Source organism: Carettochelys insculpta, chromosome 2 (genome assembly GCF_033958435.1).
Source record: "Carettochelys insculpta isolate YL-2023 chromosome 2, ASM3395843v1, whole genome shotgun sequence".
Classification (NCBI taxonomy): domain Eukaryota; kingdom Metazoa; phylum Chordata; order Testudines; family Carettochelyidae; genus Carettochelys; species Carettochelys insculpta.
In genome coordinates, this window is record NC_134138.1 from 186,605,109 (window position 1) to 186,621,590 (window position 16,482).

At 46.3% G+C, this 16,482-nt stretch overlaps 1 protein-coding gene and 1 long non-coding RNA gene across 3 annotated transcripts in view; one reads left to right on the forward strand and one right to left on the reverse strand.

Annotated features, from left to right (window-relative positions):
- The window catches only part of EEPD1 (endonuclease/exonuclease/phosphatase family domain containing 1), an 85,645-nt gene extending 75,413 nt beyond the window's left edge, over positions 1–10,232 (reverse strand). Inside the window, exon 1 of one of the 2 annotated variants that reach the window (XM_074986055.1) lies at positions 8,950–10,232. In XM_074986055.1, coding sequence (XP_074842156.1) covers positions 8,950–9,803 — 854 coding nt within the window. In that variant the 5' untranslated portion in view covers positions 9,804–10,232. The remainder of the gene's footprint in view (positions 1–8,949) is intronic. The other variant, XM_074986054.1, reaches the window with a different exon arrangement.
- A 195-nt stretch (positions 10,233–10,427) lies between these two features.
- Positions 10,428–14,326, forward strand: LOC142008762 (uncharacterized). Its single transcript, XR_012644223.1, has 4 exons — positions 10,428–10,782; positions 11,225–11,391; positions 11,891–12,018; positions 13,453–14,326. It is a non-coding gene; the product is annotated as an uncharacterized LOC142008762 (long non-coding RNA).
- Positions 14,327–16,482: the final 2,156 nt, after the last annotated feature.

Consider the following 16,482-nt stretch of genomic DNA (forward strand, 5'->3'; position numbering starts at 1 on the left):
TGTACAACCCAAAACCTCCCAGCTGTAAGAATATAAATGTGATCCTCAAAAACCAACTTTTTGTTGCTGTCGATTGTGCAAGTACTTTAAACTTAGAAAATAAACAACTTTCAAGTTCAGACACATTGCATCTGCTACAGTCTGAAACAAAACAGTAAAGCAGATTTGAATGAGAAATCATACTTTCCATGAGTATGTGTTGTATTTACAGTCATCTTGCTGCTAACACCATGCCCAACGTGTTTTCAAGATGTTATGTGGTGTTCCATAACGTTCATCTCCAAAGCCTGAGGCAAAGATGGAGAAAGGCAATGTTACTTGAGTAACATTATGGCTCTGATGCTGAAAACACAGTCACGGGGTTTAACTTTACTCGTGTGAGTAAATGTGATGAGATCTATAGGTCAACCCTGCATTCCAGAAGTTGGCTAGTTTCCAACACACTTAGAACTTCAAATGAAGAACCTACTATAAGTCCTACCTTTGTCACTTCCATAACACACTAATCTTATAGTTTCAAAAGCTACAGATTATTTTAATTTTGGGAAGCTACTGCAGCATACTGTACAAAGGGTATTGTGGCTCCCTGTGTAAGCTAACACAGACATCACAACGGAAAACCTCATTCGGATAAAAACAATTCAATTAAACCAGGTCTAAACACATTTCACTCTTCTCATGGATATTTCCAATTCACCCTGACCATCTGGCCAAATCTTGAATATCTTATTCACACAGAGCTCTAGTCCCACTGACTAACAGGAATTATGACTAAAGGAGGACTGGAGAACATGGTCCAAAATGACAGAGATATAAGAAGCAGATTCTAAATGCAAATAAGTCGATAAGGGGAAGCAACATATGTAAACATATTCTCTTATATTTCCTCTTTTAAATGGACAAAAGAGCAGATGGCAACTTTACACCAGATTTGCACTCAGATGGAAAGAGGATATTCTGCTCAAACTCATTGATGTTTTTACCCATATAAATACATACATACATACACACAGGCTCATATAACTCTAGATATTTAACCCTCTAGTCATTAGTACCTAGCCTTTCCTCATGGCAAGCTCTCCCTCTGCTTCCTGAGCACAAGACTGCTTTTACTTTTGGAAGACTTCTAAACGCCCTTGTTAAAAGGTGTCAATGTATCATTCCTATTGCTATTCTGTTATCATCAAAAGCTGCAAGAACTGCCCAGGAGCACCAGGGAGTCTTCTTACAGGAAACAATCTGCACATACAGACATGGTATATGCTCTGAAATAGTTTTGTGTCCCAATGTTCACGAGAGGTAAAAATGATAGCCTCTTGGAGTCTGTTCACATTCCAGAGACATGCCTTGTGAAACATCAGGGAGCAATTTGCTGATCAGAGGGTATAGTTTTACAGCAGGTCAGATATAAATTTGTTCCATGTCCACTGCTGGAATCTGCCAGGCTTTGCAGAAATCACTCACCTCTAGTTTACCAAGATACATACAATTTATAAAACCAGTGAATTCCACCAAATTACATAAATACATCTATTCTTAAAGAGGAGAGAGTGAAACTGACTAGATATCCTAGCTTGCCTGATGCACAAAATTCAGAAACTGGAAAAAATAAGGACATTTTTCTCTCTCTAATCATTTTCAGTTCTTGTCATTTTAGGTGCCACTATAACAATAATGCACTAGGTTAAAAAAAAACCAACCTCTCACCAACGCTATTTCTCTAGTTGCCCTATCATCTTAAATGCTGTTGCAGAGGCAAAGATGTTTTGGCTTGATAACAGACTGTAGGCCTTAAAGGGAAAACAGCAGCGAATAAAAGTAAACAAGAAGCTCAAATCATTCTCTTCTGCAGTAAAACCAATGCAATGAGTCCCTGGGAGAAGAAATTTCTGTGAGGTTCTTCACTCCCATATCAGTAATTCCATAGTGCTGGGTTTGTCCTGCTCTCAAATGGAGAAAGCTGTGGGACCTGGCCCAAGCCTGAAAGATTCCTATGGATGCAGAGGAAGCTAAGGCCACATTGGCAGAGGACAGTTCTAGTCCCCAGTTTCTCCTCTGTTTCAGGGGCCCTGGTATTACGACTCACGGTGCATGGTCAGGGTCTCTTTTGCTTATTGCTGCCCATAGGACACCCCAGGAAATTTCTGCAAGACCGCAGTGTTGGATAATACTCACTTCCATGATACCACCCCCATCCTATTGCTGATTTGTATCCTTCCCTCTGCAAGGATCTATGGAGCATCTGTGGCCTACGGGTGAGCCAAAATTCATGGAGGCAAGTACGGATTTTCCCTTCCAATCAATAAGTCAGCGATTTTCCAGTAGAAGGTAGTCTCCACAGAGGGGTCTTGGGAGCATGATCAGGACCTAAATTACTTAACTGTAACCACTCTTCATGGGCACAGTCCTACAAGAGGCTGATTGATTTGACAGAGTTGAGGACAGTGGGAGTTGATGGCCCTCACAGAAACACCCAGAACTTTGCAGCACTACACTCTATATTCTCCCTATAATTCTACAGCCTCTGCTAGCGCCAGTCAGCACAGCACCTAAGAAAACATAGTCCAAGGATCTGGCCAGTGACTTCCTGCAGCATTCCCACTAAGATGGCATCCAGTGTGCATTTACATCCACTTTGCTTGCTGGGATGAGTAAAATGGTATTTATCTTCCCTCATCATGTTAAAATGTTCATTTTTACCTGTAAGTTACTGTGTTAAATTTCCACAGCAAACTTGCAAAGCTAACTGACATGTAAATATTTATACGGTTCATGAAAAATAGCTCATTTATGAATTGTATTAAAAGAGAAAGTAAAAACAATATTCTTCTTTCTTAAATTGGTCGTGAAGCTACAGAAGGCAGAACTTGCTAAAATATTTCAAAAGGGGTCCCAGATTATTCTTTCACATCCTACATTCTACTAGTTTGGTCAAATTATTTGGGCCCTGATTCTCTTCTGCTCTTTTACTGCTGTGTAATTATTTTTGGCTGTGTTCCAGCATATTATCAGCATGAAGGAAGGAAAACAGAAAGCTAAAGACACACCTTGTAATTGGCAGGGTCACCAGCTGTTTTCGCAACAAAGCAAAAATAATCAACACAAGCACATGGTGTTTGATGAGCTTTGAAAGGTCTCTCTTTGCTGACCAGCTGGTACCTGTTACTACTATCAGAAAATATATAAAGATATTAAGAAAAATAAATATTTAAACCCTTCAGCTACATGCTCTCCTCTCTCATCTTTCCAGCTTACAGGGGCCAAGGAGGTGGAAAGGGAATGCAAACAGTCAGGCTTTTCCTTCCATCTCTCCCAGCTCTCTCTGCAAAACAATTCAAAGAAAAGGAATAAAACATTTGCCTCTGATATACTTACACTGCCTCCCATACCCATTAGACAAGGTGCATCCGTTGGATGGGGGACGTAATGGAGAGAACAAAACACCACCTACCCAATGTGTCGCCAGTTTTTCACATACAATAAAACCATGTTACAAATTGTTCCACAAGAAAGACAGATTGAGAGTCTGGGAGGTCAGTGGATTGTTTTCTAAAACAAGAAACATGTGACAAACTTTGGTGCTTCTGAAACCCATATGGTCTAATTGAAGAGATACTGTAGTTGTACATATTTCTGTGATTATACTACTTGAGTTAATGTTGATTATCTATGACTAATAGGTGACAGTTCCAAAACATTAATTAGAGTGAAGCATCAAAGCAGATCAAACACAGTAATCTGAGCTCCAAATACAATTCTTCTATCCTGAATTGGACTTCTGCTCCATGGGATTTGAGCCTCAGTTTTGGGACTTCTTTGCTCCATTTTTCAACATATAGTAAACCCTTGAAATGCACGACTTCGAGTTGTGCTTAACTTGCCTTCATGCAAGGTAAGCATAACTTGAAGCTGCTCTGCAGCTGCCTGCCGCCTGGCTCCCCCAGCTGGGGGAAGCCGGGCGGACAGACAGCTGTGTTGCTGCAGCTTCTGCCTGGCTTCCCTTGTCAGGACCATACAGAATATCCTTACCATTCACTCCCACAAGCAGAACTTCATATAAAGTGCATTAAAAAGAAAAAAACAACCAATGGCGTAAGCACCAACAGCTGTTAGCACATTTCCCAGTTACAGAGTGAAGAGGGTAAATCACCAAACTTACACAGGAAATCCCTACGAAAAGCACTCATCAAGTGAAAAAAAAAAAAGCCTCTCCTGACTTACAGCTAACATTTGGGTCAATGTTTCATAAAACTGTTACACTATCCTACCCTTCCCATCAGCATGTTCATCAACTATTATATTACTTCTGCAAATCACTCTGACACTTTAAATCTTTCAGAGGGGATACAAACTGCTCTAGACCAATGGTTCTCAACATTTTTTCACTTGCAGAACCCTACAAATTTGTAAATGGAGGGCCAGACACTGCAAGAAATCAACCATCTCTACAGACAGTTGAATTCTATTCAGTCAGTTTTCAATCTAAGTATTTTGCAGACCCCATAGATATGGACCATACATTGAGAACCATTACTCTAGAGTCCCAACATCTACATTAAGAGCAAGGTGCGGTGCGGTGGGGTGGGGTGGTGCCTCAGGCAGAGGGGGCAGGGCAGCCAGCCCTCAATGCCATCCAGACTGTGGCTGATCACCCCCCTAAACCCTCAGTGCTGTCTGGAGCACGCAGCATGGTGCTCCAGCAGTGATTTAGAGGGCCTGGAGTGCGGGTGCTGCAGCAGCAGCAGCCGAAAGCTCTGGGCCCATTTGCATTACCAGACCGCAGGGCAATCCCCCTCTTTGCAGGCCCCCAGAATGGTGGGCCTGACTAGTGAATGGAGATCTGCATTCTGATACGAAGAACAACACTAACCAGCTTTAAATAAATCCCAGACTTGTTAACTAGGTCTGCGGAAATGTTGCAGGTTATGTTAACTTCTCCACATTTGATACTTTAATCCAATTACACTACTTGTTCTCCAGCACGAGTCATGTTAGTCTCTTTTAAAATTACTGTATTCTATCTAATTCATGAATAAAATAATCTGCCTCTCAAATGCCGCATTCAAAGCTAACAATGGATCCCTTTTGAAGTTTTGTGGGGGGACAGAGTTACTGTGCTTCTTTATTTTTGTATCATAGTAATAGGTTTTAACTTGATTTACTGGTTACTGGTCATGCCTACGGACTTAGCACAGCTGATGCTAGAGCAATCGAAGTTCATTCCTTTTGCTGCTCTCCTTAAAGAACCTCAGCACCTCTGGTCCTGAGCTGGACAGTTTTTTTTTTCTCATTCTTAAGGAAATTACTCTAATTTAGTATGGAGTTTGACCCCTTCTTGCTCTCTCTCTGAACAAACGGCACAGTATTCCCTCCTCCTACACTGTATTACCATTCTTCATGTATGCACTATGCGGGTCCAGAACGTTATTTATATTAACTTCTGTCATCGCCTGTTAAGGCAACTTGGATGGCTTATACGCTAAGTGGATATGGACAGTAATTTGGCCAGGGGTGACAGTTACTGAAATGAGCTGTTAACAGAACTGTGTGATGGCTTGTGTAAAACAATCTGGTGGCCTCAAAGCCACTCCCTGTGAGCTGGCCATCAGAAAACCAGCACTACAGCCAGAGGCAGCCTTAGGAAACAGCTTTGCAACCTGTCCTCCTGATGTAGCAGTGTTGTATACTAACTTTGCACTGCAAAGATTGTACAAAGACTACACAAGGTGCCAAGCACTGCTAGAGCAGGCCCTCAATAAACATTAGTAGTTCTGTGAGTGCACAAAGTACTCTTAACACCTTAGACAAACTGTGCCAAGGGAAATGTGTACAAGAGGGTTTATCCTAATAGAGCTATGCACAAAATATCTTAGTAACTTGTCATTCACAGCATGCACTCCTGCAAGCCAAGTGATAGGGCTAAATAGACTGTAAATCCACCAGACAACAGATGAAATCGGTGCTTGGAAATGTAAGTGACAAATGTGATCTGCTCACTGTACATACTGAGCTACTGAAGAATTCACCTTCGGGTCTGATTAAGGCCACTGGACTCAACAAGTGCTGATAAGCCCTCTTGTCTTGCATTCTTGACAGAGCAAGCAAGAACTGAATTTCCACAGTTGATTATCATCCGAGGCTAACCTAGCTGGGCAAGGATTAGTGTGCTAGGCACTTTTATCACTTTCCAACACATACATTACCGGAGATGGGAATTTAAACCTTTCCATTAAAGCCTACAGTAGGGCCTGATTCTGAGCTCAGTGGAGTTATGTTGCTGTAAAACTGACTTCAATAGCACTAGTATGAGAGAGGAGATTCTTTTCCACTTGCTCACCCATGTGCTGAATGAGCCTATTGCTAGGATGATGGGGTTGTTTTTTTTCCTTTTTGTTAACCCAGGTTTACTTCAGCCTCCAGGGAAATGTAGGCTTGTCTATAGTCTATACACTCTAGTACTGTGGTGTCCAAACAGTTCTGAAGCAGTAGTCATGAGAGTGGCTATAATGAACTAGCCACATTATTCTGAAAAATATGTTTATTGTTCAAGCCAACTAGCCACATGTGGCTAGCGTGATGAGCACCATGGCTGTAGTCTTTCATTATTCACCTATATGCTCCTGATTAGACACCACTCAGACCATAGGCCAGGGTAACCATGCATGTGCATGGTTTTGAGCACATGTTCAATGTAAATGCCTAAACTGGACAACAAAATGGAAAACTAAAAATTAATTAGAAATAGCCTCAATCAACACTCTGGGGAACAGATTCCAATAGATGGGCACCTAAATCAAACTCATGAAGTGAGTATATGTACAAGGGTGTTTGTACAAGTAACTTTTGTGAGCCAAATATACACATATGTAATTTTCTATTCTGCATGCATAAATTACACGTACTTTCTGCAAATCCAACTTAACTGCCTGTTTTTAAAAATTTGTGACCCGATTTTCAGAATTTCCAAGCACTCACGACTTCCACTGAATTCCCCACTGGTTCTCTGAGCCACCTGCAGGCACAGAAGCGGAGAGCATGCAGTACTTCACAAGACTGGGTCCTCTGTAAATCAACTCACTTTCCTTCCAGTACTGCTGTTTAACCATCCTGAGATTAGTGAAAATTATTTGGTAACATTTGTTTCCTCAGCTATTTGTGTTCTCTCTGGCCTTCCTTTTGTCCTATTTAGTGAGATTTTCCAACAGTCCTTCCTTTTCACTCCATTCCTAGCTGTTTCCAATCTGAAGGTAGAGGGGGAAAAAAAAACTCTAATGGAGTTGAAAATGATGGAATGCCATACTCAGCTCATAATGGTGGCTTTTAAAAAAAATAAATAAAACCAGCAAATAAATTAATATCACACTCTCCTACGGCTAAAAACATTTGCTAGTCACTTTAGTTCATAAGAGGAGACTGACCTTGGTCAAAGAAAAGCACAGAAAATATGAAATAGCGGAGTGATCAAGGAATACTAAGCCCAGACCAAGAAGTGTCAGGCGGAAATGGACAGAAGGACATCTGAACACCAAGAGGTTTATATAATTTCTTGCTTTCTTGCTCTCAAACCATGACATCTGTGCAAGGAAATAAGTCTCCTGTGTCAAAACACTTGGCTCGTAAATGATACGTTGCAATAGAGGAAAATTGCAGCACAGCTTTGTCATACAATGTGCGTATTACTTCTTCTGGCTATTGTCATGGCTTTTTTTTTTTTAAAACAAAATAAGAACCACAACATAGTGTGATAAACTGTAATGTATGTCTAGCTAGCCTAACCTCTGCAATCACCCAATTACCATTAATTATTCAACTTAACTGTACAATTTTGAAAATAAAATATTGCAACTGATACTGCAATAGATAGTGGCTTACCAGCACTTTCACCTCTCTAACTATCCCCTTTTCAGAGGTTTGTGGGTCATCCATAGCAATTTGTATCTGATTAAAACTTGTGGGGGAACAGAGTTTGGTTTCACAACACTGGGCAATAGAATCAGATCAGCTCTTTTAAGAGTGGATGGAGAGGGGAGGAAAAGTTGTTTTCAGAGTTCTTTTGCAATGGTATGATGGAAAATTGCATCATTTTAAAACAGAGAACATAGAAAGCAACTATTTGTCAGAGAAATGTAAAAGATCCTCACCACCCAAGTGTATGTATTACATTAATGAAAGTCAGTTACAAAATAGGGCACAACTTCTTACTAAGAATAGAACCATTTCATGATATCATGATATTAAAGGTCAGTCCAATCTTTGACCAGACAAACAGGTCTTGAACTGTGCCCTTAAGCTCACCAGAACACGTTGGCAGATTGTGTCAGACAGCAAGCTGGAAAGGTACTACTCTTCTCTGGGAGTGCCCTGCTATCAGTCACTGGGCATTCAGCACCAGGCAGAGAGAGAGGTGGAAGACTGCAAACACTGTTACCATGCCAGTGATCCATAACATTTATATCTTGAATTGCACCCGTGACTAAATGACTACCGCAAACCACAGAACAGTGTCATCACGAATGGCTTGCCACACTGTACTAAGTCAGCAGCAGCATAAGCAACCTACAATGGCCACCCTGCCACCCAAGCATTTCTAAAGGAGTGCTTGATGCATTTGGTCATGTTTGAAGGGCGGGAAGGTGGAACGTAGGCCTGGGTAGTGAGGTTAAAATACCTCCTCTGTTATACAGTCATACTCCGCTTTCTGAAGAACTGCAGCGGCCTGGCCTTGGATTGCCATGAGAATTTACCCCCTGCTCTTTCCACCATGCACAGTCCCAAATGATGCTCTGACAGGCTATGTCCAAAGCATGTATGGTGGCACCACCAAGGCCCCCCAGCACACCCCGTAGCTAAGGACGAGCAAAGGAAAATGGGGACAACCCTCCAAACCCTCGTGATGGCCGCAGGAGGCTCAAAAGGCAGGCCCCCAAGGCCCGGCCGGGAGCAGCTCACCCGTGCTCCAGCAGCGTCATGCACACCACCTCCCGCACGCCGGGGTTGTTGGCCTTCTCCACCGAGCAGCTCTGCAGGTTCCAGGTGGCCACCCTCAGCGCGGGCTTGCCGTCTCTCAGCCCGCCGAAGAGCTCCACCGGGGGGCGAGCGGCCAGGAGCTGGGGCGGGCCGCCGGGGGGGAAGTCCAAGTCCTCGCTCTGGAGGCTCAGGGAGGTCGGGCTGGGGTGCGGCCGGGCGGTGCAGGGGAGCCCCCCGTTGGTGTTGGCGGAGGGCGGCCGGGACCTGGCGGTGCAAATGTGGGGCCGCAGTTGCTCCAGCAGGGCGGCGCTGACACCCTCCAACTTCAGCAGCTCCTCGGGGCTCCGGAAGGGGCCGTGCTCCTGGCGGTGGCGCACGATGCCTTGGGCGATGGGCTCCGTGACGCCGCGCACGCCCAGAAGCTGGGCCAGTGTGGCCGTGTTGAGGTTGAGCCTGGCGGGGGCAGGCGGCAGCTCGGCGCCGGGGTCCCGCCGCAGGGAGCTGGGCGAGTGCTGGGCCGAGCCGCCCTTGCCGCTCACGCAGATCTCGAACTTGACCTGCTCCAGCCGGGCGGCCCCGACCCCGCTCACCAGCGCCAGGTCCTCCACCTTCTTGAAGCCGCCGATGTACTCGCGGTACTCCACGATGCTCTGGGCCACCGGGCGGCTGATGCCGGGCAGGGTCATGAGCTCCTCCTCCGTGGCGCTGTTGATGTTGAGCCGCTCCTGGTTGACCAGGATGTGGCTGAAGTTGCACGCCGCGCTGAACTTGCGGCTGTGGCACAGGTCCGAGGGGTCCCGCGGGATGGAGCGGTGGCAGCCCAGGTTGCCCCCCATGGCCGGCGGTGCGGGGACCAGCTGCCGGGCTCAAGGCAGTGCGGGGCGCCCCTGCAGCGGCCGGCCAGTGGCCCAGCCCCGCATGGCCCGGGGGAGGGGCCTGCCGCCGCGCTGCTCCCGGCCAGCAAAAGGAGCAGCGGGTGAGGGGTCACGGCAGAGGAGAGCGGAGCAGCCGCCCTCCCCCTTGCACAGCCCGCCCCGCCCGCCGACTTGCTCCCCGCCCCGGGCTGGCTGCGCGGAGCCAGGCAGGGGAAGGAGTCCCCCGCCGCCGCGGGCTCCAGCAGCCCTGCACACGCGTCCCAACGCTCCGGCTCCCGCTCCCCACGATTGCCGCAGAGCGGAGGCCGCTGTAACCCCGCTGCCGCCCGCGGGAGCCGCTTTCCTGCCTGGCTCGCCCCGAAGTAGCCCCGCACGGGCGCTCGCCTCCCTCCGCAGGGGAGGAGGTGCCAGCTGCGCCGGTCTCCTCCCGGGCTGGTCACGTGGGTTCTTCTGCCCGCCCGCCAGAGGCACCGACCGAGTGGCGGCAGCGGGGTGGGGGGAGCGGCAGGTGTCTGTGCCGGGGGCGGGAGGGGTGGCCGATGGGCGCCCCTGGGCCGCCGCAGGCTGCCGGAGGGGACACTCAGCAGGGCCCGGGGAGCTCTGCCAGGGCCACGCCGAGCGGATCGCAGCGGGCTGCTGCCCGAAGTGGCTGCACCGCCGCTCGGGTCCGGGCTGCAGGGGCGCAGAGCGGGCGGACAGCTGCTGGCGCGCGCTAGGGGAGAGCGCTGCCCGGGCATGAGCTGGCTGCCCGACCCTGCGAGACGCAGCTGGGGAGTCGCAGTTAATCTGCCAGGGCTGTGGGATGGTCGCGGCAGTGGGCCTGCAGCCCTCCCTTACTGAAAGGGGCGGGGCTGGTGGCACAGAGCCCTGCTTTCAAGTGGCGATTGCTGGGGGCTTGCTAAAGCGTTAACCTGGGGCCCTATGTCCAAACTCGCAGCAGGTGAGAGCCACGGTGACATCTGATACATCCAACTTTCCATCGTCAGCCGTGTCTTTGTATTAGGAGACCACAGGGCAGCCGGAAGGCAGGGGTGCGCAAAGTGGGGGGTGGGCTCCCTGGGGGATTAGTGAAATTTTGTAAGGGGGCACAGCACCGTTGGCTGCTGGGTCTCAGGCTCATCCATCTCATTACAAATGTTGAACTAGGTGACTGTTTTTATGCATGTGTATTCACATTTATATACCGATTAATAATGGTTTTACATTCTATGTACTTATTTCCTGATCCATGAAGAAAGGATTTTTATTTTTCATATGAGCATAACCAAATTTTCCATTAGTTTGGATTACCTGAGACAGGTTGAGGGTGGGAGGCAAATCTGCTAACTGCAGGGACAAAAAGAGCGGCTCAGTGTAAAAAGTTTGCTTACCTCTGCTCTAAGACACAGTCGCAGACACCATTGGGCTGCATGCTCTGGAAACCCTGGAAAGGATGGACTCTGCCCCAAAGAGTTCACAGTCTACGGCTCCATAAGCGGGTGTACTACTAGTTGGAAGAAAAAGGGGAGGAAAAATGAGGAAATGAGCAGCAGATGTTTACAGATGTGAGGTATGTGCACAGCTAGATGGAAAATAAGAGCCTACAAATAAATAATTAATATAAACATCAAAAGTGACTACTGGCCCTCTGTGGTATGCCCAGGGCTGTAACAAGGGTGAGACGAGTGAGAGACTCACCTCAGGCTGAGGTTGCAGTTCCTGGCACCCTAGTCCATGCTCCCACTGCTGCCTGCTCCAGGACCCTGCCAGCAAGGCTGCTCTGGGTCATGGGGCTGCACAGTGGGTCCCGGCAGGGAGGAGGGAACAGTGCTGGGCCAGGGGGCAGGCAGCGGACATGGTGCAGCCTGGGCCCTGCGCTCACTTGGAGCCTGTGCCAGGCAGCTATGTGCCACCCAGCTGTGTGCCAGCCACTGCCACCAGGCACAGTGCACGGGAGAGCTGCTCATGGGGGCCCCCTTCTTGCCCCTCCACACATGCATCCTACCACTTGTGGGACAAGCCCATGGTGGTAGCAGAGGTGTCAGCCCCTGTTGCTGTTGTTTCCCCAGCGTGGCTCCTGTAGCGCTAGCCAGCAGCCACATGACTTCTTTGGCCCGATACTGCCTGGGCGCCTGTGGCATAGCCCCAGAGGCCCAGCACAACATCTTCGTCCCCAGCTCCATCAGTGACTTCATCGGTGAGTCACCGGAACGTACAGTTGGGGTGAGGGGCTGGGGGTGCCTGGCTCTGGGGGAGTGGAAGGGTATGAGGAAAGAGCAGGGGCCAGGCGCACTTGGCTCTGGAGGAGGAGAGGGGGATTGGGTTAGAGTGGGGACCTGGGGGTGCTTGGCTCCGGGGGAAGGGGAGGGCATTGTCCCTCATAAACATTCAGAAAATCAGGCAATCTAGAGTGGCCTGGCCTCCCACGCAGCTGCTGGGGATCCCCTGGAGGTGAGACGCTGCCCAGAGCTGTCCAGTGCAGCCTCAGCCAGGAGCCTCCATGTGCCTTGTGGGTAGCCTCACTTAAGCGGGTTCTACCAGTCTGTGTCTTCCAAGGAGTGCAGGGTGGACAGTAAATGCACCTAGGTTGGCCGCCAGTGGGCCAAGAGCCCTGCAGGTCTACTCCCTTGCACCCACAGTGGGCACAGGGTGTGTGGGGGAGCCCAGGCAGAACAACACCATGGCAGTGGGAAGGTGCTGGGTGTAGACATGGAGGTCAGAAGGGACAGGAGGCAATTAACCTTCCCACGCTTGGCCCAACAGAGGCCAGACCCCAGGGTTCAAACCTGCAAACTCCTCCCAGCACCTCAGCTTTCCCTGTCAGCTGAGCACTTAGGCCCCACCTAGGAGAGATTCAGGTACCCCCCAACTGATTAGCAGAACACTCACAGCCACCCCCAAGGGGCAGGGGGCCGAAACAATCTCAACCCGTGGGGGCAGCGTCTGTTTCTATTGGTGGAGCATCTCCGCGCATGCCCCTGTGCACAGCACCACCCACACATGAGCCATTAATGAAAAGATGGTGGGGTTGAACTTGAATCACCCACAGCCTGGGTCAGTATGCTAACTGTTGGTGTAAAAGTACGAGATGGCTACCTACCACCTTTTCATTTAATCATGAGAAAGGTCAGCCCTAACTCCAGGGAACGGTTCACCTAAGAATGAACTTGCCTCACAACAAAACAAGCGCAGGCTCTGAACTTGCCCGGTGGCAAGTCAAACTGCTTGGCACACAGCACCAATATCTGCAACAGAGCTCACATCTTCCAAACAGAGCCAGCCCAGTGAAGCCTGGCTTGTGGGTGTGGTCCAAGGCAGCATACAGACAGCGGAGCCCTGAAACAACAGGTCCCAAAGCAACTGCCTTGCCCAACAGCCATGCCCCACCCTCCAACAGGAAGGTATTATTTCAGAAATCAATATAATTTCTTAAACACCAAAAACTATGATCAGTAGACATCTGGAGGTTTGTCTCCAGTTCATATGGTAATTACATTGAGGGAAAAAATGGCTACTCCATCTACAGTTTTATATTTTTATTGAAATATCATTTATTATTACTACTTCTGCTTTACCCTGTAGATTTAGATGTTGAATTTAATTTTTTTTTCTGTTTTGTTTTTTCTTTCAGTTAGGATTGCCAGAAGACAACCAATACTGGGCCTTAGCTTATAGCACTTTACACATTCAAAAATCTTTATCAGTGAAATTAACTGACCCCTGGTTTCCACTTCATAATAGGTGTTACAAAAGCTCCTTGGTTACTTGTGATTACTACATATCTTTCAGGTCCTGAGGTAAAAGTGTCAATCTGATTCACATAAGTAGTTCCAATGAAGATAATAGAAATATTCACAAGCAAAAGCTGCAGAACTAGGTCTTTAATTTATTTGTTGTTGTTATATGCAAGGAAAGGCCAGGTCTCTATGTGTTGATTTATATATTACTTCAGTGTTTCAATTTCCCATCTCTAAAATGGGGATAAGGATACTAACCTCCTTTGTGAAGTGCTTTGAGATCTGCCAATGAATGGGCTATCTAAATATTAGGGATTCTTGTTTGTTCTGTAATGGATTTATTTGCATCTGTGCTGCTTTGTTGCTGTTTCTGCTATTTGAGGGAAAAAACTATTTTTTTGAAACCAACACTTCTCCTAATCTAGTTCCAGAACAATTCTGCAGGAATCAGATCCTTAGCTGATATTAACTGTCGTAGCTCCACTGAGGAACTGTCTTTAGTCTCTGGAATAAAAGCGATCTCATTTAGAAAGAAATTACTATTTTACCCAAGGTATCGTGATTTTGTGGTATGATCCTTCCCCATGTTCCAACCTGCAGACTTGAAAACTTAGATCTCTTACATGTAAAGTTTTGAGCCACACATAAAAGTAGCTTGAACTCTCACACCCGTGTACTTTGAACTTGTTTGAGAACCCTTCCTTGGAATGCAGTCAAGAGAAATAATGTGTCAGAGATTTGACTGCATTCTTATTACTGGAAACACCCTCATTAATGGCCAGATTCCATTCATATGAAAACTAATGGAAGGATTCCCAATGATTCAAAGCCGAGCTATGCGAGTTTATGTAAGCTGACTGGCTGCTCAGTTTAATCACCTGTTTGTGTAGTTCTCCTTTCTTCTTTCAGGTATGGGCTCTTGTTTATATTAAAACATGAATATGAAGGCCATATCAGGCCACATAACTATCTCTTCCTCATCAGCTATGGCAGGGGCCAGCAACCTTTCCCAGGCAGAGTGCAGAAATTTGACTTTTTGACCTCTATGTACAGTCCAAGTGCCAGTGATACTTTTTCAAGTCACTAATAAATTAAGATACGGAGCTTTACCATTTAGGTAGCGGTTGGTAGCATTAGCTGTTCTTTTGTGAATCCACAGGTGATATGGCTCTGAGCAAGCTCCCAGCTGCATGAGGGAGGAGGGGCATGCCACTCGCATGCACCTCGCATGCCACTCTTGGCACCTCTGCTGGGGATTGCTGACCCCTGAGCTATGCCCTCATATAAGGCACATAAATACAATAGCCTCACTCAGAGATAGAGAGAAGTTTTCCCCACTCCTCTTTTCACAGATTTTTATCTTATTTTCTCATCCTTGGCATCATGTCTTCATTCTGCTCTTTAGGCTGGAACAACCTACTATCTTCATCCCCATTTTTAAGTAGCTTTCCTTCAAGCACTTTAGCTTCAAATTCCCCCTTAAAACTTTCTCAGCCTCCCTTGGTTGAACTACTCCTCAGTACTCATTCTACTTGAACTTGTAACAGAGATAGCCATGTTAGTCTATATTCTATCCAAACAAAAAAGCAGTCCAGTAGCCCTTTGAAGACTAACTAAATAATTTGTTAGGTGGTGAACTTTCCTGGGATAGACCCACTTCTTCAGACCATAGCCATACCAGAACAGACTACAAGAGTCTGTTCTGGTATGGCTATGGTCTGAAGAAGTGGGTCTATCCACAAAAGCTCACCACCTAATAAAGTATTTTGTTAGTCTTTAAAGTGCTACTGAATTGTTTTTTTTTTTACTTGGACTTGAATTTTCCCCTATCTTTTGTTTACACTGGTATTAGACTACAACATCTTCTGGAGGAGAGAAGTTGTTTTCTGGAGTAATGTTATCCAGCGCCAAGAGTCTGAAGACTTTTAGTCAAGAAAAGTGGGATTTATCCTAAGTTGCGGGTACCGTTAGGCAAGTCTCTATTTCTCCATGCTTCAATCACCCATGCTCTATAGTGCTCACCCACATTTGTAAGGCAGTTCAGCCATACAGACAAAAACCATGAGATAAGACTAACTATTATTTCTAATTATTCATTGTATAAAGCAAATTTTACATGTATAGTGCTATATAAATTGTACTTCATAATAATTTCAGAGATGCAAAAGTTCTGGCTGCCTCACTAAGTATTTCTACCATTTGGACTCTAGTATTTCAGGAATTATTTGATGTAATCTGGTCAAGCTTTGCATTTAGAGAAATCTGAACAGGACCCATAGAAGTCAGGAAAAAGTATTTCTGAGGAATCTGATCCTCACATTCAAGTCAATGAGAGCTTTACCAAAATAAAGCCACGATCATGTACAAATGTCTTTCACAAAAAACATTCAGTCCTGTAACACCTTAAAGACTAACACATTTATTAGGTAATGAACTTTCATGAGTAAGACCCACTTCTTCACTACCAAATAAATAAATTTGTTAGTCTTTAAAGTCTATAGAACTGCTTGTTTTTTGTGAAGCTACAGACTAACATGGCTACCCCATGAGACTAAATAGCCTTCCAAAAGATATCCTCTCCGTGTGACAATAATAAATGAACACCTGACCTAACTTACTGATTTCCTGCTATTAACTGTAATGGCATGATGATGATGACACATTTATGGAATGATATATTTACTGTCCAGAACAAGATGCTGAGTTACTGGATGCTTGGTGTTGTACAAGATACAAGAGAGAGACATCCTGTAGAGCTTACAGTCCAAAAGCCATATTCTTCAGTACTTACTCATGTTGAATAATACTTCCTCACAACAGACTGACATCAAAGAGACCACTTAGCACTACAAATTATGGATCAGGCATGCAGAATGTAGCCTGAAATAAAGATTTCACAGTTTAAATAAGGATCCCAATCACAT